Here is a 23,150-nt window from a genome sequence, read left to right on the forward strand (position 1 = left end):
ACATACATTTACCAATCGAAATCGATTGAAACCAATTTCAATTGGTTGTTGAACGGGCCTTTTATCTTCATATACGGTGCGACTTCTGAACCAAAACAAATCAGTCTCTGAATAAATTGAAATTACCGTGTGGAGTATTCAAACAGGTGTCTACATTCGAATAAGTTGTAAAATATGGAGAACGCATGAATCTCTGGTTCCATTCCGTTATCCATCCGGAAACTGGTTGTTCGTGATGTCAATAACGGTCAAACGCATCGGGAAGTAGCCAAACACTACGAAATCAGCAAGACAGCGGTATCAAAAATCATGAAAAAGATGAAAACGTTCGGATCGGAGATGGATCGCCCAGGAAGAGGACTGAAGCCCAAGACAGATGCCAGAACGGACAAGAAAATCATTCTTGAAGTGAAGAAAAACGCAATAATAACGATCCGGCAGATACAGGAAGAGCTCCAATTTTCGGTATTGCGTTGTACTGTCCGTCACCGCATCCATGCAAAGGTGTACCATAGCAAGATCGCAGTGAGAAGGCCTTTCATCAGCCAGGTGAACAAGGCTAAGCGGCTCAAGTTCGTCAAGGAACACGCCGATAAACGGCTCGAGTACTGGAAAACATTGTTGTGGGCCGACGAATCCAAATTCGAGCTATTCAACCGGAAGAAGCGGGATCATATGTGGCGCAAGTCGGGTGAGGAGCTCCAAGATCGCCATATCCAAGGAACAGTCGAGCACGGAGGAGATAACGTGATGGTGTGGGGGTGCTTTTCTTGGGGTGGGGTGGGCAATTTGGTAAAATTGACGGAATCATGACAGCTGAGTCATATTGCAATATCCTGCGGGAAAACCTCGAGGTATCCCTCATCAAGACGGGCCTCGAAGAGCGTTTCGTTTTACAGCAGAATAACGATCCGAAGCATACGGCCAATCTGATGAAGTCACTTTCCCGTTCCTGCCGCATCAAACCCCTTGAATGGCCCCCACAAAGTCCTGATCTGAACCCCATCGAAAATCTGTGGGCCATCCTCGATGTTCTGATTGATAAGACTGATGTGACCAATTAAAAATACTTATTTTTATGCCATGGAGCATGCATGGGAGGAACTCGACCCACAACACTTGCACAACCTTGTTGAAAGTATACCGAAGCACTTTCAGGAGGTGTTGAAGGCCGAAGGAGGCCATACCCATTATTAAATCGTTCTTGTTTGCCTTCAGTTTGAATCAATTTGAAGCTGTACCGATCTGGACACTTTATTTTGCCCCTGTTTTTTTTTTTGGAATATTAACTGTTTTTTTCTATCAGAAAAACTTTTTTTTTAACAGCGCAACATAAACAAAAATTGAAAAGAACATAATAAACAATTTTAAAAAATGATTACGATGCGTTTTCGTTGAATTTTAACCAGAAAAATAAAGGAAATTGAAAAAAAATAATTTGGACACTTTATTTTGCCCCTCACTGTACCTTATGCTACTAGTTTTCTCATTATTCAGCATGACAAAAAAAATCCGAAAAAACATGCCTCAGGAAAACTGCTGTAGTTCATATATTACACGTCCAAAAAATATTTGCCTTATGCATATGAAAGCTGAAGTTATGTCTACATCATGAAGCCAAGAATTTTTTTTAATTTTTTTTTATTGAAAGGGTAACAAAAAAGTGGTCTGAAAAACCTATTTTTCATTCGATTGCTAGTAAAAACAACAACAAAAATTAAATTTACTAGAATTTTTCAAAGTTGACTACTTTGCGCGATTTTTTTACAAATTGAAATTTCATCTGTTGTTTGTGGTCCACCGTCAGGTTGTACCCAGAATGTATGATTCAAAGAATTTTTCGCTTACCTACTTGAGTTTTAGCTTTAGCTTGCTTCGGTCATAATGGTTTTTAAATTGCCTCTCCTCCTTTAATGAGAGTGGAATAAAAAAAAATTATGAACATTCACTGTCGTATGTTAACTGCAATGGAAACAAAGCTATCATGGTTCCATGTTAAAAAATTAAACGAACATTTGTTTGTTTGGCTAATAAACACATTTATGTTAACCAATGCAATATTTTGAAACCTATTTGTTCGAGATTGTCATTCTGATAATACAGGGTGGGGCAGAGTGGACTCCCTAGTTACAATAAATCGCTGAAGAGCGCGCGCGCGAGTTAGCGGGGTCGGAGTGGTTTTATGTGTTGGGGGGAAAGACGCCATTTTTAGTAGTCACCATGCCGTGGACTGGCGAGCATCGTGGTTTTGTAGTCGAAGCATTCTTTGAAAATAAGGATAGTGGGGTGGCGACCCAGCGTGCATTGCGTATATGGTTTGGTTTGAATCGTCATGATAGTTTCCTGATGCTAAAACCTCAAGGAATTGGATTACAAGTGTGTGATTATTTTCTTTGGGGTTATCTCAAATCTGAGGTTTACAAAGTTTGACCAAGGACCTTGGGAGCTCTTAGGAAGCAATTGTTGCAGTTATCGCCGAATAACGCCAGATATGATGCGTAGAGTTTTTGAAAACTTCATTGAATGGCTGACTATGTGCATCGCTCGTCAAGGTCGTCACCTGGACGATATAATTTTTAAAACTTAATAAAAATAAATGGCATTGTATGTTAATTTCAGAACAAAAAAGCTTTTGTAATAATCTTGTATACAGTTAACCAATCAAATCAGGGAGTCCACTCTACCCCACCCTGTAGAACACACCAAAAACTGAAATAAACAAGTGAAACTTTTTTAAGTAAGATTATTCTGCACGCAAATATCAATTCTAAAAATTGATTGATATTTCGTACTTCCGACTTTTTGAAAACAATACAGAACATTGTTGTTCTTCCTTCCAGGATATTATCAACGAATCGGTGGGGGCTGTTGTTGTATTAGTGAGGCAAATTTCTTCTAGAGACGGTCAATTTAACCCATTCGAGACGGAGGCCTTTTCACGACATTCGAACTCATAGTACTTTACTGTTAGATAACTTTCATGTCGTTTGATTTTCGTCAAAACCATTTCCCAATACATTTTGCCTCACATTTGAGGAATCCATTGGTATAAGAATATTATTTTTCCGAGCAATAGTAAACTTACAATGAAAGATTGTTCTGACAAAGGCACAAAAATTCCATTGCACACACGGTGTGCAATCGGTCTCGAATGGGTTAAGGAACCCATAAAGGGCCACAATTCGGAACGGGGGCTACAATAAGGAAAAAATATAATTTTTGCAAAACAATGTTAGAGTAGCATTTTGGGTTCATGGATATGAATTGTCTAAAAAGTTCAAACAAGTTCAGCTAAGCCTAGCAATAAGTTTTCTGTCGGGTATAAAAACGAGCTAATAAAACTCTTATCTAAGTTTATACTTCAACCAAACTACACAACCAACATGGGCCCAGAATAGTTTGGCCAAAGAAGTTTAAGAAAAGTGAATATTAAAGAAGTTTTCCGAAGATGGTTCTTCCCCGGAACGAGAGTATCGGCAGAGATTGCCCCGAGAAGCAAGGTTCTTCGAACAATCCAGGAGGTTCCAGGTTCGCAGCACTGTGCTGCGCGGTGATGGCGGGAGAGGTCGATACGAGTGGTTCTTCGATTAGGCGGCGAGTTCCCACATGATCAGGTGTGTGCATTCCATTAGCACGGCAACAACGAAACGATCCAATCTGTTGCCATGAGTAACGTCACCGTGGTGCTTGAAGAAGATCCCGTCGAAGTACGCGATGTTTTACTAGTTCCCGATCTAGCGGCCAACCTTCTGTTCATCAGAAAAATCTACAACAAAATATTGCAGGTGGTGTTCCGAGCAGGTTATTGTGAGGTCCTAGATGAAGATGGTTACGTAATTGCATCTGGATCCGAGATCAGAGGGATACACGGACTGAACCAAGGAAAACAGGCGAAATTGATTCCAGCGGAGACATCAGACATCAGAAGAACTAATAGAATTGTTCTTCGATGTGGTTCCAAATCAAACGAGAATCAACCGAGGCACAGACGATAAAAGTGTGATTTCGGAGCGTAAGCCAAAAGTCGAAACCCTACCGGTTATGTAACCAGATGCTGAGCCGAGTGTGGAGGATCTTGACATTTCGCTCCCACTGCAACTAAAAACAAGCGCGGCAGTCTCGTTTGAACTACGGTACGTTGCACATCGTGTGTGTGAGCTGAATCGAAATCTAATTTATTTTTCTTCTCTCCTTCCACACGCTATTGTCGAGCGGTGCAATGACCCACAACGATACACCAAGGTCATCGAAAAATGAAGTTCGAGTGCGGAAATATCACGAAAATTATGCTGGGCCATATCTCGTTATGGCTGAAACAAATGTCGGAAATATATCTGCTGCGAAGATTGCTAAAAGTCTGGTGAAGAAATTTGGTGACGATTTTATACGTGCTATGCCGGTTTCTAAAACCAAAATGAAAATTTTGATGCGATCGAGGGATGCTGCTAATGAAATAGCAGGCATCGGTACCTCAAATGAAGTGCGTTTTTTTATCCCCCAACGGCTGGTGGAGTGCCTTGGGGTAGCCTATATTGAGCCGGATATTTGTGATGAAGAATTGAAGTTTGCTAATGCGTACGATAAACGCAAGTCGAATCAAGTTGATAACCCGGAGATAGTTCATGCTCGTCGTGTGCTTAGAAAATTAGCTGATGATAAAGAGGAAGCCCTGTTTACGGTGATTTTTACTTTCGCTGGGCAGAGTTTACCTACTCACATCGAGTTGAATAGAGTGCTTTATTCTGTTAAGCAGTACATTTATCCTGTCCGCCAGTGTGGTAACTGCTGGCGCTTGGGACATGATAAAAAAGGATGCAAGAGTGCTAAACGCTGTAACCAATGCTTGGAGCAAGTGGGCGGCGAAGATCATGCATGTGAAAATAGTGAGCCCCAGTGCGTTAACTGTTTGGGCTCCCATCGGGCCAATGATCACAAGCTTTGTCCGAAAATAATTCAAAAAAAGAAAACCGATAAAGAGCGGCGCGACACTTTTTCACAAGGACGTGTCGATTGGTTTTGTGGAACAACTTCAAATGAATCATCAAACTCACTAACTATCATCTCCCAACCAACAACAAAATCCACCGTGGCAGTTGCTTGCCAAACAAGTAATGTTGACAAGAATGGGTCTAATCCTTCCAGCAAACGTCGTCATAATGTCGATTCGGACGATGAGCTTCCCCAACTTGAAGTTAACATTTCTGACGGGGTTTGCGATTCGATCCGATCGACGATTGAATCTACTGAGGTCATCGATATCGTTGCAGAGGCTCTGGAAGTTCCTGAGGAAGATGTTGAAACTCGACAAAAAATTCAACAAATGGTTTTGGAGAGAATTTCGGATGTTGTAAGTGATAAAATGAAAGGATATTTTGCTAATCTCAGATTATGAAAAACACCACACCGAGCACTTTAACAGCCACCGTTCCTCTGCAATGTCTACAATGGAATTGTAGAGGGATAAATAGTAAACGCTCATCTTTAATCCAGCTCATAAATACACACAATATCAATATTTCGCTTTTGAGTGAAACACATCTCGACAATCACACAAACTTTAGTCTACCGCAGCACACCATTTTTCGTAAAGATCACAGACGAAACTCGATGGGCGTAGCCATCGCGATTCGTTCAGAACTGAATCCCGTAGCATTTCCTATTGCACTGTCAGCGGATATTCAAGCCGTTGCCTGCCAGATCAAATACATCTCCGGGTTGATCACTATTGTATCTGTGTACATACACCCGCAAGCCAACATATCGCAGACTCAGTTTGATAATTTTTTATCAACCGTTCCGAAACCGTGCATCATTGGAGGAGACTTTAACGCAAAACATCACCTATGGGGAAGCGATCATGGAAACACACGTGGAGACCGTCTTCATCAAGCCATCGAAACATCTCATCTCGTCATTCTCAACAATGGTCAGCCAACTAGGTTTGATGTAAACCGGTCGTGGGGCGCAATTGATATCACGCTGGTTTCTTCGAGCCTTAGTTTGTGCTTCGACTGGGAGGTTTTGGATTCACCAAATGGAAGCGATCATTTTCCGATAGTTTTTCATTCGAGTACTACATGCGCGATGAAATTCTACTCTGGAATCAATGTTCGGAAAATCGACTGGGAACGTTTTACCGGAAGCCTCGAGGAATCATTCGTCGAAAATGGAGAACCGGATAGCTTTGATGTCTTCTTTGAGCTGATTTGGCAAGCACTGCGCAGATCCTGTCCATCAGTAAACTCGAACCACACTCGCCGAATACCGCAACCCTATTGGGACGAAGAGCTAACAGAAGCGAAGAAAGCCACCAGAGTTGCTTTCCGCGCTTGGAAACGAGAGCTGTCAACCGAAGCTTACGAAGGGTACGCTAATACAGAACGAAGGTTCAGAAATTTGGTACGCGAGAAGAAGAGGAAAAGTTGGCAACATTTTTGTGATAGTTGTGATAGTTCTACGTCCCTCACAACCTTATGGAGGATGGCTAGAAGATTCAAAGGGCGCGGAGAGCCATCAAAAAACCTTAGAATTTCGGACAATTTGGCCAACGATGTTTTGGACAAGTTGGCTCCCTCATCTGCCAAAAATCCACCCCCGGCTTTTCTACAATGTTCGTGTTGCCCTCAAACTGGTTTACCATTCTCAGTATCGGATATTCAAGCAGTTTTAAAAATCGGTAAAGATTCGGCTCCTGGTTTGGATGGTGTTCCATATTCCGTCATAAATCATCTCCCATGGGCGGCGCTTAGTCAGTTGCGAAAAATCTATTGCCAAATTTTTGCTTCAGGAAGAATTCCGGAAAGCTGGAAAACCTTTAAAATTGTACCGATTCCTAAAAGTGGTCATGATCCGATTTCTCCTTCTGCTGTTCGCCCAATCGCGTTAGCTTCATGTTTTCGCAAAGTGTATGAACTCATAATCAAAGATCGACTAGAACATTTCATCGAAAACAACAACTTATTCCCTTCAGCTATCAACGGTTTTAGGAAAGGACGAGGAACAATGGATGCGTTGTTTCCCCTGATTAATGAAGCTTCTTTAGCTTTGAAAAGAAGAGAGCATGTGGTGATATGTAGCCTCGATATCAAAGCCGCCTACGACAACGTGGAAATTAATGTTCTGGTCCGCGAATTACGCTCATTAACAGTCCCTGAATGCCTAGTAAGAAGTATCTTCCATCTTTTTGAAGAAAGGAATTTGTGCATTTCAAATGGATTAGATTCAATATCTAGGACAACGTGGAAAGGCCTTCCTCAGGGATCTCCACTAAGTCCGTTATGCTTTAATGTTGTGATCAGTGGATTGATCAACAGTGTCCCTCCTGATGTGATAACCGTAAATTACGCCGATGACACAACAATTGCTGTAAGAGGAACCTCGCTGGAGCATAGTTGCGAATCTCTCCAAAGGGCAGTGGATATAGTTGTGGAAAATATTTTCGACCTTGGGTTAGAACTTTCGCCCACGAAATGTAAGTGCCTCCTGATCTCGACACAACAATGCGATAATCCCCCAGAAATAAATATCGGCGGTTGCACTTTGGAATACGTCAGATCCCTGAGGTTACTCGGCATGTACCTCACACGAAATCTGTCGTGGTCGTGTCATATTAGAGAGGTACAAAAACGTACGGCTCCGTATCTTAACTTTCTACGAAGCATATCGGGCCAGTCATGGGGAGCACATCCAGCAGCAATGTTAGCTATTTTCAAGTCATGTGTGAGATCAATATTGGAATACGGTTCCATATTTATGACGGAGTTAACACAAAAAGAAGCCATCGTTTTGGATAGACTACAATGGGCAGGAATTCGAATCTGTTTGGGCTCCACAAAAACCACCCACACAGGTTCACTCGAAGTGATGGCTGGTATTATTCCGCTGCAACAAAGAAGAGAACTTGCTGTCATGCGTTTTGTAAATAAAAGAGCGTCACTTTCTTCTTGGCATGGTCAATACTCCAGACCGATCTTGGAAGGTGGCTTAGTGGCTACGGGAATACACCGCGCCATAAGAATGCTTAACGAATTTATTCCACTTGAACAGCCTCTAAATAATCTCCCATGCTACATGGTCAACCGTGAAGTTGTAAGAACAATAATATCCATTGATCTCACTGTTAAACGGTTATGTTCAGAACACCAGAACTCATCGGCAGCTGATTTGGTTTCAAACTATCTCTTGGAAGTGTATGCCAACGCGAAAATCTTGGCAACTGACGGGTCGAAAGATATACACGGCACAGGTTATGCTGTGGTAAATAGTTTTGGAGCGCCTGCAGAAGGGATCAAACTCGACAGTAAAGCATCAGTTTATATGGCAGAGCTTCTAGCAATCAGGCATGCTGCGAAAATGATCGTAAGCCTTCCTGTTGCTCAGTATATTATTCTAACCGATAGTTTGAGTTGTCTCACGAGCCTTCAAAAAATCAACATCAATCAAAAATATCCCGTTGCTTGGTACGATATAAAAGCTTCCATTCTTGAAGGACAAAGAATGGGGCACGAGATCCATCTGATATGGGTTCCGTCTCACAGAGGTATTCCAATGAACGAGTTGGCAGATCAAGAGGCGAAAAGTGCGTGCATCAATGGTGGTACAGCAGATTATATTTTAACATCATTCGACATCCAGTTTCCGATTCGGCGTACAACAGTGCACAAATGGCAAGCAAAGTGGAATGCAGGAACTAAAGGACGTTTCTGTCACAGCATCATCTCTAACGTTTCGCTCCAACCATGGTTTAGTAGCTTGGATCTCAACCGCAGACAAATTGTAATCCTTTCCAAATTAATATCAAATCATTCACGGCTCCCTGCTCATCTGACTAGAAATGGTATCCTATTGGACGCGACGTGCAGTTGTGGCGAATCCATCGCAGATCCTGATCACATTATCTTCGCATGCAGCAGATTTGAAAATCTTCGTAGACCTATTTGGCGAATTTTAATGAAAAAAGGAATTCCACCCGATATTCATTTGATACTAAAAAAGAAAGACATTGAATTATATAAAACGATAGCTAATTTTGTAATTGAATGTAAAATAGACATGTAAGTAGAAGAGTAATTAACACTTGGCCGGTTATGTTATAGAGGTAAAGCCAATAAAAAAATTAAAAAAAAAAAAAAAAAAAAAAAAAAAAACAAGCGCGGACTTGGTCTCCCATTTCGGGTACAGCCTTCGATGCAGGTCCGGGTGGGAATTATGACCAGAGGCCCCAGGTGGACTTTATGGCGTAGGAGTACTTAGTATTAGATAGATCTAGATTTAAGTAAACCAAAACCATTAAGACACTTACGTCAGATGGTCTTTTTTATAAACAATAAACAATAATGAGTCGTCCAATTGCTCCCATGGACCCAGAGTAGCATACTGGGGGGACTCGGTCGCTCGCCGTGCCTTGGAATGCAATCCTTAAAAAGGATTTACCACCTGGGTGATATACTTATAAAAACAACTAAAAACATGATCAGCTGTTGAGCAGCAAGGTTCGAAGCACAGCAGTAAAATATTTTAATAAAACACATATGATAAAAATTCTTACTCTCTGTTGCATTTAAAAAAATATAGTAAATATACTATTTTGTTCAACTGAAAATGCACTCTATCGCATCTTATTCTATTTATTCCACAGGCTACAAAGAAATCATCATACGGTTTTGAAGATGACGAGGAGAATATCGATTCTTCTGGTTCCGATTTCGACGAAGATGAAGATCCTGATGAGATTGAAGTACCGGGTAAGTGCTTGGCTTTTGTTTTCTAATTTCTTTTTACTATCAAATACTCCACCGCATTGCCACATTAAGTTTTTTTTTATTTAAAATAAAACGTGAAATATATGCTCAATTTAAATCAGCGAACAGCCCAGATAAATTCAAGATTTGAATATCCAACACACAAATTTCAGTTCCGGCCCACAGCTATGTTCTTATCATTCGTCAACTATACGCTAAGAAGCTGAAATGGTGGGGGAAAGTGATTTTCACGAAAACTCACCCCTTTCTCTAAACAGCGAGGCCTCAGTTTTAAACACGGCTACCATTATTAGGCGCGAACTGGCTGGGCCTGTATGGATGGGTTTGCTGCAGACTGGTTGAAGCCACCCCAATCCGCTATGTACAGAAACGGGTTCGTAAATAAAGCCCGGAGTATGCCTCGCGCGTTTACCTCTGCACATCCAATCGATTCAACTCATCCTTGTGCGGGAAATTATACATTATACATCCCTTAAACTTACTTCCCACTTGTCCAAGATGCGTAGTGACTCTCATTCCTTGCTTGCTTGTGCTGTCTACTCGACAGAATTGGTCAATTGGTAATTATCCACTCGTGAGGTTAAACTCGGTTCTCTAAAAACAAATTTGGTGCGATATAAGTGATAATCAAAGCTATGAAACCACTCATTAATTATTTGTGGAAGTGAATTTTGATAAAAAAAAACCCTTCAAAAATCTACCGAAGTGTAGGGCGTGTGAATAACCCAAACTAACCATAGAAGTGTAAGTAATCTGAATCAAGAAACATTTTGCCATTACAAATGTCTTTCTTTCATGATTGCGGATATCAGCAGAATTTGGCTACATTTTGTCGTTGTTTCTTTATATCAAAAATTCTGAAGTTCCATATTGCTATAACATCTAACAATTCGATTAGCTGGAAATTTTAGAATTGGCTGCGCAGAAAATCAGCGATTGTAGAACGTCAAACTTGGGCATTTTGAATAATACTCTCGATCATTCAGTTCAAAGATCAAAGCAGCAAAAAAAAATGAGAAAATCCCTGATTTGTGGTTATTTGAAGTTGGCCCATTTCAATAGAAGTTATTTACCTTAAACATAGCAATGTATTGCCTTTCTTATATCTGATATCTAATTAATTTTCAAATTTCAGTTTTAAGCTTTATCCGTCAAAAATGTGTGTACATGTATGTTTTTTATTTGTTGAGAGGAAAAGGTATTCCATTTTTTTAGAAAAACTATTCAAAACAATCTTTTTAAAAAAGATGTGCTTGGTATAAAAATTCATCTTCACAGATCGAAGATCAGCGGATTTAAAGCTGTTATGCGCACAATTCTGCTTAAGACAATTAGCAGTTATTAAGGCCGGAGATAAATTTCATTCACCCTCAACATATTTTTTGTATATGCTCCATTGACTGATTTGAAATAACGCCTTTTTCACGTTGTAAAAGGATTCACCCATACATACATTCCAAACTAAGAGCCAAGTTTTTATGCAAAAAGAAGATTTTTTTAAGCACAGAAAAAGCATAATGCGCTGCACTGATTTTTGCAGTTTTGTAAGAAGAATAAATGGTGTCATATGCCATAAAAACTCGAGTCTCGTTTATCAAATGAGCGTTGGATTTAAAACTCCCCCTACAATGTACAGGGTAACAACAAAGTTTCCTTGCTTGTTAAAAAGGCTTCTAAACCGTAACCCTGCTAGGTAATTATTCAGGTGAACAAATAGTTACATTCTTTGGAACCTTAGGAACAACATCACAGAAAAAAAGTCAAATTTCATTCCATGCCCTCACTATATAATTGAATGATCCGATCCTAAATTTCGGTGACAAAGTTTAACAGTTTGGCGTAAAGACATTCCTTCGTGGGCTGACTTCCGGAAGCAAGTCCCGTTGCTGGCTTTCCTCGCCATCTGACTGGTAGTTGCCGCTGAAGATCGGGCCGAAGAAAATCTAACCGCTGAATTTGGGGCGGAATCAGCAGTGGTCCTGAAGCTAACTCTGATTAACCGGTTTAGATTTTTAACACGACCGACCAAATTCAATTCTATTTTTCTGTTTTAAATTTTTCTTGCTCAATCCAAAATAACTCTAAGTTTGAAGTTTTTATTGAAAAAAATTATTCCTTTCCTTCGAAAACATTTTTCTTTGGTTAGAAGAAAATTTACTTTGTTTCAAAAGAAATATGCAATTGAACAAATGTCTTTTGAATCAAAGAATTTCTTTAAAATCGAAGTCCAAAGTTATTCGATTCAAAAAATTAATTATTTCTTTAAAAAAAATTCATTTGAATCAAAACTATAATTCAATGATTCAAAGTAACAGGAGTTTGATTCCAAAAAATGAATGTTTTGAATCAAAGTCAGTTTTATTTTGCTTCAAAATCCAAGTTTTCTCTGCGTGTAGATGTTGTTGAAATCGGTTCCGAAGAGTCATGGAAATTGGTTTGAGTTTTATGACATAGGGTAACGGACCTATTTTGGACCGCTTTGAGAAGTAGCAATGCTATTTTCTGAAATAAAAAAGTACATTTTACAATTTTAGACTGCTTCATCCGTTCATAACGAAGATCAAGGCTTTTTCTATCGAAACATATCGTCGTTTGTTGTAATGCAACAAGATTTAAGCCTAAAAACTCGTCTATTTGATTATTACTTTGGTCGGTATTTTGGACCACCAGATTTCTATTTTGTACCACCATATGGACCTATTTTGGACCACCCTTAATCTGAATCAGTTTTTTTCCTAAATTTTGCTATACTTACGACAGCAATTGATGCGCAATTATAACAATAATTAAGTTAATCTTTACCTTGCTTAAGCTTGTAGTCAAGTTTTGTTTGTTCACGTTAATTCATTCCTGAACTAACATTCTAAAAGTTTTCCTCAGCCTCTATTTAGGTAGATTTGTTTGTTGAAATATCAATGTTGAAGGATCAATTTTTAGAACGCAAATCTCCTTCAGGCGACCCAATGATAAGTTTGACATCATCAACTCCACAATATCAATTGATGCATTTGGAATTCAGGGCTGGTAGCGAGTCACTTTTTAGTGACTTGGTCACTTTTTTCGGGTCAGTCACTAAAAAGTCACTTTTTTCATCATTTGGTCACTAAAGTAGGCTTGCCAGATGGTTTTGAAAAAAAGCGGGACATTTTGAGTGAAAATAGCGGGACACAGCCGAAAAAAGCGGGAAATTTTTTAAATTTGTTTTAAAAAGTCATGAAATGTATGTAGCATATGTGAATATGTTTTTTTACTCTTGAAGTGCGGTACTTTTTAACTTAAGTATAAAGTTCTATAAATCGATAATGGAGGCAGATTTCAGTTAATATAACATCTGCCCTCCGAGCCAATGTCTATGCTTTCAAATCCAGGCATAAACATCGAACAAAGTTGAAGCTTTTCAATGCCCTTCCGTTGGTAAAAAAGTGTGAACGACACAATGACGTTACAACAACATGGATTGAAACAAAAATTAAATAAATGATTAAAAAATTATCAGCATCACAAGCGTTTTTTTGTTTTACAAAATACCAAGATATTTTCTTGATTTTTACCATACTTGCAATTGAATGTCATGACCAAGGTCTCCAATTTCCATTCAATCATTTGAAACTGGACTGCTTAGGAGGTTCACAATCGAATAACTTTTTTTGCCTCCAAAGGAAAACTTATAAGTTTCCGGTTGCTATGAAAGTCAGTAAACAAAACATTCAGACCGGTCCGCATAACAGTCAAATGAAAGAAAAAAAATTTCGACTGAAAATGATTACTTTCATTTTCATACCTTGTTGAAAATCTACAAATAAGTAGATTATTAGTCTAAAAATATAAATTATTTGAAAGATTTTTAGAGGAATCAAACTGTCAAAATAAAAAATAAATAATTTTACTGTTTTTTTGTTTGCTTGTAAAATCGATTCCTCTCACTTTTATCAAAAATTAATACAAATATTAAATGAATTTCAAGTTTTTGGTTCATTTCCTTTTTTAAAAAGTTTATAATAACAAAAAACTAAATTGAAAAAAATTACATAAATATAACAATTTTCATTTTCGTTTGAAATTGAAGATCTTGATTTTCGTTTGAAAATCATCAGGTGCACTTTGAAAATCATTAACATCATCATCATTTGAAACACCGTCGAATTTCAACTGAAAGCATCGCATACAAATTTACAGTAGTAAGCTTTTGCCTTTCATTTGACAGATTTTTGTGTTGTGAGTCTGAAAATTGGAGACGCTGGTCATGACTAAACAAATGCTTTGATAAGGCTCTCATAAGGCAAATCAACTTACATTTTATACAAAGAAACCAATTTTAGTATATGTACAATGTAGGTATACGATGATTTTTTTATGGAATGGCTTGAAATTTCCGGTTTGTGAAAAGAGTTCCATGATAATAATTAGCATATTTTTTTCCACTCGTTTCAAGATTGAGAAGATTTCAAAATAATAACATACACATACAGCAGCATACACAATTTTATGCAAACTCGCAACATTCCCTTGAAAATTCATTTATTAACCATCAACTAAAAATAAAGTTGGTCGTGCTGAAATGTAGCACTTTTCAATACTGTTTTCAGTGTCCAAATGTTCAATTTCAAAAATAGAAAAAATAGAATTAATCATAAGGCGTGTCACAATGTGACACTGTCACATACATTTTTTTAACATATTTTTAATTGAAAACCAGTTCTTCTACAAATTTGAATGCAATGTCTTGTTTGATAGATAGAAATCTTACAATTATAGGAATTGCAAAAAAAAATTAAAAGATCATTCCCAAATAAATAAGGGATCAAAGAAAAAGCAAGCATCTTATTTGTGTAATGTGCAATTTTGATAAAGCAGAATTAATCATACCTAGGCAAACTTGTTTTTTTTTATTTGAAAACTTAGTTTAAAAAAAGCGGGACATTTCGAGTAAAAAGCGGGACGGCGGGACATTTTCGAAAAAAGCGGGACATGTCCCGCTTTTGCGGGACGGATGGCAACCCTACACTAAAGTCACTATTTTCCGAAAAATGGTCACTTTTATCACAAAAAGTCACTTTTTCAACGATAATAAACCAATGAAAGAGTAATTTGAATTGCGCGTGTTAATATTGACGGTAGTAACGGTAAATAACTTGATCAGTCAGTCAGAAATTTTTTTCGCCTCCGGCGGAATTTCGGCATGAATCACCCTTGGCTTGAGACATTTCGATCTACGACATTATTTGACGTTCGTGAATTGAAACTAACTTTGATTGTAGATTCTAGTTTTTAGTTCAATCAACCTTTTGTATTGGAACTCAAAACTTGATATACAAAAACCCTATCTCGTCTTTAGTTAGAATGGGTTTTTATTAAGAAGTGTAACTAAGATTGAGATTGAAACGAACCATTTTTTTATGAAAAAAATCTTTTATGTCATAACAAATGTTATGATTATATGAAATATCCTTTAAAAAACAATTTCAGACTCAATTTTATTTCGAGTTTTTTGTTCTTCTAAATACTTAAAAAAAAGGTTGTAAAAATTTACACAAGGCCACAAAAATTACATTTTTTTTAGGTGCCATGAATTTAAACGGTAATTTCAACTAATTTGGATCCCCCGAATCTAAATATGTATGCAATATTTCTATCAGCTTTTATATTTATTATTATTTATTTAGTCTTCGGTTTAATTACCGTACAGACTGATGACTTAAAAACTAGGGAATTCTTCTTAAGCCTATTTTAAAACGACGTTTGCACTTATTAAAATTAAACAAATTATACATTAAATTAAAAAGTTCACAACACTTGTCAATAGGGTGGTTTTGGCCATAGGCAGTACGGTGGTGAGGAATTGAAAGAAACTGACGTTGTCGAAGTGTTCTCGTTGGTACACAAATGTTAACACGTTGTAGAATGTAAGCACAGTCAATACGGTTGGTCAATGTGTCGAATATAAAACCTTGCTGCAGTTCGACGCGCCGCTTTTCGAGTGAGGTTAGACATATCAGAGCACACCTTTCCTCGTACGGTGGGTTTGTTATTGAAATGAAAATAATTTAAAATCTTTAGAGAAGTTTCGGCACTTTCTTTTTACAAAAACTCAAATCAAAAACATATTATTTAGAAATAAAAGTTTTATATGAATTAGTGAGCTTTAAATAGAATTAGAATTAGAAGTTTTTTTTACACTTTCTGCTGTGATGTCAAAAATACTTGTAATGACATTTTTCCATAATCAGTTATCTATCAATTTTACTAGTAATAAACTCTTTATTACCAAAACTAAATGGCCGAATTTGACAAAATTTCTAGTTGAGGACACTATTTACCAAATCAATAATTGGAAAAATAAGCACCAAAATGGTTATGATGAAACATGTTTATTGAAAAAACTCTTCCTGAAATGTTTTTAATTTCCATACTGTTTTTTTTCAATTTTTTAAATAAATCTACCGAATTTTATTGTACAGTTTTTTTTTCAATTTTATAATCAACTTGCCGGATTTTTTTAATCAAACTTTTTAAATTTTTAAGACATATTTTTAACAATTGTTTCCTTGTTTTTAAATTCTAAATTTTCGTGTTCTTCAACCATTAGCCTTTAACTCCAAATTTTAAATAAAAAAAACATAGTTTCAACCTCCTGTTCTTTCAGGACCCAATATTTTAATCAAAAGAGACAAAATACTCAGAGTTTGTAATTCAAAGCTTAAAAACCTGCGATTGAAACTTTAAAAACTTTTTATTAATATTGTTTATATGAAATCATATTTTCGGATCGATCATGATTTTTAAATTAATCTAAAAAGTTTGAAAAATTGTTCTAAGTAGCAACTTTCAAAATAAATTTTAATACGCAGTGTTAATAACAAAAGTTTTGAACTCATTATTTTTAATTGTTTATCAGTTTTTATCATTCACATAATTACTCATTTTCTAACATTTCTTTGTCAGTGTAGTTGAACATGGAGGATTTTACTTTATTAAAGGTTTTATGTCTGGCTTCTATAACTGGCACTTTTAAAATAATTATAAATATATTCTTCTTTTTATAAAATTAAATTAAAACATCAAACATTGAATAAATTCTGTTCAATATTCATTTCTTATTCAGTAATCGGTAATTTACATTTTAAATCGTGATTAAATATTTTTTGTTCAAATTAAAAAATTACAGCGGAATTTCTCACTAAACTTCCAGTTAAAAATGAGGAAAAGAATTCCAAATTTAGATGAATAAAAATTAACAATTATTATCATTTTCCTAACATCTATTCATGCTAAGTTTTGTACAAGATTTGACATTTATTTTAGAATTCAGATATTTTTTAATTTAATATTTTTTAATATTTTTTAATTTAATTCATTTGAAACTAATTTATTTCTTACTTTCTTGACTTATCGAAAATTTGAAACATTCATTGTAATATGTTTCCAAAATTTTGTTTATCAGTCATTTTTTTAGTTTTTGTGTTGAACATGAGTGACAAATGGTGTAAGAAAACCCTTTCCTTTTCAATTGTTTATTTTTGGTATTGTTATTAATTTTATCTTAATTTGAATTTTGAAAACCCCCCCGGAAGGGTCCATCGCACGGGCCTGACTGGTCACATTTTTTGTACAGGGTTGCTAGCGAACCGGGAAAACCGGGAAAACCGGGAAAACCGGGAAAAACTTTGGAATTTCATCACGTCACCGGGAAACCGGGAAAAAACCGGGAATTTCTGCACCTCACCGGGAAAATAGACATTTTAGAAATTTTTTCACGAAGTTTCAAATATATTTTTAGAATTGTTTAGAAAATTTAAGAATATTTTTGCGAGTCTCGATATAGATTTATCTCATAATCGCTTATTTTCGTTCTTTAGTAAAATAAGCGTTTATGTTATCACTAATTGCGGAGAAATAGGTATGAGTTATCTCGTTTTTTCGCTCTCCGCAAGTGTGCTACACTAACAAGCATAACTCAAATGATATTAATTTAATAATGAAACTATTATCGACAAAACTAAACACAAAACTGTACTTTTTTCCTCTCTTAAAGAGGTTTCTAACTTAACCAGGTTCTCTTTTATAGAGGGTCTGCAACATACAAATGAATTAAGTGATCTAGGAATTCAACTAGTCAATATGTATTTGATAAAAATCCACCTGACACCAGTTGATGGATCAGTTCGAAGTTTTCTGAGTAAGTTTCAATATGGTACAAAGTGTTATTTTCTCTAACTTCCTTGGTCTAGTCAGGAAAACGACTCTAGCTTATGGAGGTATTACACTCTCACTTGAAGAGGTTTAATAAAATTATTTTATGCAAAAATCAAATAATTTGGCAGCGTGAGACGTTTTTAAGCAGAGTTACACCTCTTTTTGATCAGAAAAAAATATTGGTTTTTTAATGTTGTTGTTGTTGTGTATTTCGTTTTAATTGGTCTGAGGAAGGAAGCATTATATCGCAAGTGTTAAGTTTATAATTCATTCTACGTTAAGCTGTTGTTTATAGTTTCAGAAATCTAAGGTCTTAACCCTGATAAAAATTAATATCTTACACTCAAACAATTGAACCTCAGCCCTGTTTTATACATGGTTTCTATATTTTCACGAATCTTTAGTTCAAATGACTATTACAGTTATTCATTGTTTTGTTTGAAAAAATTTTTTTTTTGAAAAACATTTCTTTGGATTTGTACAAAAAAAATTTAACTGGATTTAGAAAATAACTAAATATTTTCGGGCAATCTAATGATTTTGAGTTTTGTAAGACAAATCCCCATTCAAGTTGATTTTATAGTATGTTTCGATGTATTGTTAACATATTTCTATAAAAATTATACTTTTTTTCAAGAACTCTATAGAAATTCTAGAAAATTTATATTGGCTGAAAAGTACTTACATTATAGTTTCAAGATCAATCTAACCGGACTTTTTTGCAAAATTGTTGAAATTGTGGAGCAAAACAACGAATAGATGCTCAGTTCGTTAGATTTGTTTTAAAAAAATTATGATAGCCTGTAAATTTGAAACGAAAAGACTACGTGTTTCAAGACGCCGAAGTGTTTGCCATGATTTCTAATCGGTTAACAAGTTTTGGGATACAATTATTAGAAATTTGAAGCCTTTTATATTGATTTTTTTTATTCGTTATGATTTTAAATAAAAAACAAGTATAAAAATATCGGAAAAATCATCATTTATAACTGGAAAAAACCGGGGAAAAACCGGGAAAAACTTTGGATTTTCAAAACGAAAAATCGCTAGCAACCCTGTTTGTACTTCAAAGTAGTTTTTTCGTTCTACATAGTCACTATTTGGTCACTTTTTTCGGTCCTCAAAGTCACTATTTGGTCACTTTTTTTCAAATTTTGGTCACTAAAGTCCCTACTATTTCATTGTCAAACCGCTACCAGCCCTGGGAATTCCAAAACCTCAGTGGATTTGGTTTGGCTTCAGTTCTGTAGAATACATAGATTAAAAAAAGAATAAAATATACGAGAATTAGGGATCTTTTTGATCATCTAAAAGTCAGATTTTTTTTCTTTTCGCTATAAAATTCACAAAAGTTTAGTTTTGAAACAACTGTTGTTCCACGAAAAAAATTATCGTTGGAGTAAATTCTTCAACAGTTTTTATCAGAAATTGCATAACCTCAGGGGCTTAAAAACTAGATTTTTAGTACCTTTTCGCTTGTAATTTTTACACATTTCAACATTTGTTTTAAGTTTTGGATCATGTTAAGACTCTCTCATAGCTATGGTTGAATATATTATTTGTTAAAATTGTTCTACTATGAACCGAGATGTTTGAACTGTTACAAATATTAAAATCTATTACATATTTGCGATTTGTTGTCGTTTTTTTCTCACCCCCACCTTTAGACGGGGTTTATATTTCGTCACTTCTACCTAACCAAGTAGTGAAGCTGCATTACATGTAGGTGGTCGAAATGTTTTGACCAACTTCAATCATTTTTCGTGAAGCGTAAAAAATAATGTCTTAATAAAAAAAAATGTGCATGTTTTTAAGCTTCTTTAAACTGAAGCTTTTGACAACTGCTTTATACAGTTGCCATTAATGTAGATTTTAAGATTAACGTAGTTTAAAACATAGTGCACAAAAAGTAAGTAAAAACAATGACTGGCTTGGTTTTATGTCGATTGAACTAAACCCCGACTAAAGGCGGGTTTGGGCTTTAGCGAGTTGATTAAATAAAATAATGTTGAAATTCCTAATTTTATATAAATCTAACGATTGAAATAGTTTGCATTATACTTTTCATATCGCCGTACGACGTTTTATTACGTTCATGAACATTTAACAGCAAGTTCAATACTCAGGTTATGTTGGGTGGTCCAAAATAAGTCCCTAAGGATTTAAGTAGGACCTATTTTCGACATGGGTCAAATTGCTATTAAAACAAGTTTTTTTGGTTCTTCGGGCTTGCAAACCAATTTTTAAGTGTTTTATCATAGCTGTGAACATGTTTGTAGTTTTTAAATTCATCACAGCTAGGCAGAAAACTTCTTGGAAATAGACTCCAATAATGACACGTCCTCCTGAAGTGGGCTTGATTTGGCCCAACCGTGAAAAATCAGAACTTTGTTTTCAATTTTCTAGGCCTTTTCAGCTTATTTAAATGGAATCTTAGATATGATTAGGATCATGAGAAGTAGCATTAATTATATTTGATCAAAATTTTCATGGTTAACTTATGGTTCATTTATGAGAGAAAAATTGTAAAAAAGCTGTAAGGTGGTCCAAAATAGGCATCCGGTCCAAAATAAGTCCGTTACCCTAAATAAGGTGTGTCACTCTCACATTGCCACTTTGTAAGTCAATAATTATTTTAAAATCACATTTTGTAAAAATTTTCAAACAAAGTTCAATAACTCGAAAATTAATTTTTTTTTAAATTTGTCTAGATAACAGCATTGTCGTTGTGTTCTGTTTGGCATATTTTTCTAGAACATTTGAAATTTGTTAGACATTCTGGTTCCGAGATATACACAGAAAAAAATCTGAATCCTTAACAACACTGAAATTGAAAACCTGTATCATTACATGACGTGGAACACGATTTATTGATGTAAATTTACAAATTAAAAAAAGTTGAATCCTTAACAGCACTGAATTCGTATGACACAAATATTACTTGACACGGAACGCGATTATTTGATGTAAATTTACATCACATATGATGTAAATAAAAAGAAGCATCACATGCGACGGAATTTTCAGTGCGAATTAAATATAACACGTCTTTAATATTTTACATGTCTCTAAATTTTACACGCCTTTTGAAGTTTACAGACGTGGAATATTCAACTCGCACTAAAAATCCCATCATATGTGATGCTTCGTTTTTGTTACATCATATGTGATGTAATATAGAAATAGAAATTTCTTAAAATTACACGACATGGAATGTGATGAGGACATTGAATTTCAATTTAATAGGATCAGACAAATTTAAACAAAGTGTCAAGTCAAAGTCGTGCACCAAAAAGTATTTTTGAAGCAGTTTTCACGCGATTAAAGTTCCCAGAGATCTTCGTGAAGCAGCAAGCGGTTCTGGAAGCAGCTCCAAGTTATTCAACTTTGGATCCGGTCTTCGAGAAAAAATAAAAGTGTGAATGTGACTCCTAAGATAAAAAAATGTGAGATTAAAAAATTATCGTCACCAAATGAAATAAATTAAATTAATAACAAAAAGGTTTTATTTTTATTATGACATGAGATAATTCCATTATTGAATCATAAATACCGATAAATAAAACAAAACAGATTCCAATTGGAAATTTTTTCTTCCAATATTCAGTGGTTTTATAATTTACATCATTTTTATTTTACATGTTGCCATATTTTACATCATTTTTTTATTTTACACGTTGCAACATTTCACTGGCGTGTAATTTCCAACTAGCACTGAAAACTCCGGCATATATGATGCTTCTTTTTATTTACATCACATGTGATGTGATTTTACAGATTTTTTTCGTTGTGTGTAGGGAAGGAATCAAGTATCCCCAGGGATCAAGTATCCTCACTCTCCCCTACTTATTCCAAAGGTCCTTAAAATAAAGAAAAAAATATATACTTATTCCAGAACAAACAAGCAATTTTCCCAACTTGTCATGATGCTGATTTCGAATGCTAAATTTAGCTAAATTGTATTGAATGAAGGAGAGAAAATTGGAAAAATGTGTATAAAGCCTTCCCCTTTACCCCAGGTACACAGTAAACAAAAATTACCGAGTTCTGTAATTTTTTTACCGAAATCCTAACATGTGTATTTCGTTAAACTGTTCGATAATTTTTTCGGTAAAAAATAAACGAACATCGGTAAATGAAGAATCGATTTGCCGATGTTCGTTTATTTTTTACCGAAAAAATTACCGAACAGTTTAACGATTTACACATGTTAGGATTTCGGTAAAAAAATTACCGAATTACCGAACCGAATATTTAACCGTCGTTCCTTCTCTTAACCTGTTATTTCGAATGTAAGGATTGTCTCAATGTAGAGTTTGTCATCAAAAGCCAGCTACTTTACCAGAAATTGGCAATTTGCAAAGAGGCCCATCAACTCGACATCGTTGTTAAAATAGAAAATTAACAAAAAGTCGCTGTAAAAATCAGACAAATTTCAATTCTTGGCTCATTAAGATTCAAATTCAGCTCGTAAATGAGCTTCACAATCAAGATAAAATTATCAAGAATCAATTATCAGCTGAAAACCACAAATACAAAGGAAAATTGCGTTTATTTTGCAAATCTGGTTTTTATTTAAAAAAAAATCTTCACAGAATTTTTATTAAGGAATTGATTTGAATGACAAAACCAAACCAAATTTGCTGATGAAAAAACATGTAATCTTCCCGTTAAAAAATGCAGGGAAGAAAATGTTACTTTGGGGTCATGAAAATCTATACCATGGTTTTTTTTTAATCTCAAAAATACTTTTTGTGCATACATAACTAAAAAAAAATCCACGCTTTTCCGAGATATTCGGATTTTAATTCGTGTTGTTTTAAAACAACACTATGCATTAAAGGGTTAATATAATCTAATGATTAATCGATTCTAGTGCAGGTTATAGGATCCTGTAAGTGACGAAGTTATAGTTTTAAATCATTCAGATATATTTATAACCCCTTATTTGATTTATTTTCATACACAGTAAACGAAAATTACCGAGTTCGGTAATTTTTTTTACCGAAATCCTAACATGTGTAGATCGTTAAACTTTTCGGTAATTTTTTCGGTAAAAAATAAACGATCATCGGTAAATCGATGCTTCAATTACCGAACTCGGTAATTTTCGTTTCGTTAGTATTCTGTCTCACGACATAACTTGATGAACATAATTCCTAAAATTTACTCGGTCCATGGCAACCGTTCTCCCAC

The 23,150-nt window shown here is 35.5% G+C and overlaps 1 protein-coding gene across 4 annotated transcripts in view; it reads left to right on the top strand.

Annotated features, from left to right (window-relative positions):
- LOC129748653 (protein strawberry notch) overlaps positions 1 to 23,150 on the top strand; it is a 52,093-nt gene that overhangs the window by 4,301 nt on the left and 24,642 nt on the right. For 3 of the 4 annotated variants that reach the window (XM_055743321.1, XM_055743322.1, XM_055743323.1), the window contains exon 2: positions 9,638 to 9,743. In XM_055743321.1, the coding sequence (XP_055599296.1) occupies positions 9,638 to 9,743 (106 nt within the window). Of the gene's footprint in view, positions 1 to 9,637; positions 9,744 to 10,318; positions 10,506 to 23,150 lie in introns of those variants that run through there. The other variant, XM_055743324.1, reaches the window with a different exon arrangement.

The sequence above is a fragment of the Uranotaenia lowii genome, chromosome 2 (genome assembly GCF_029784155.1).
Source record: "Uranotaenia lowii strain MFRU-FL chromosome 2, ASM2978415v1, whole genome shotgun sequence".
Taxonomy (NCBI): Eukaryota; Metazoa; Arthropoda; class Insecta; order Diptera; family Culicidae; genus Uranotaenia; species Uranotaenia lowii.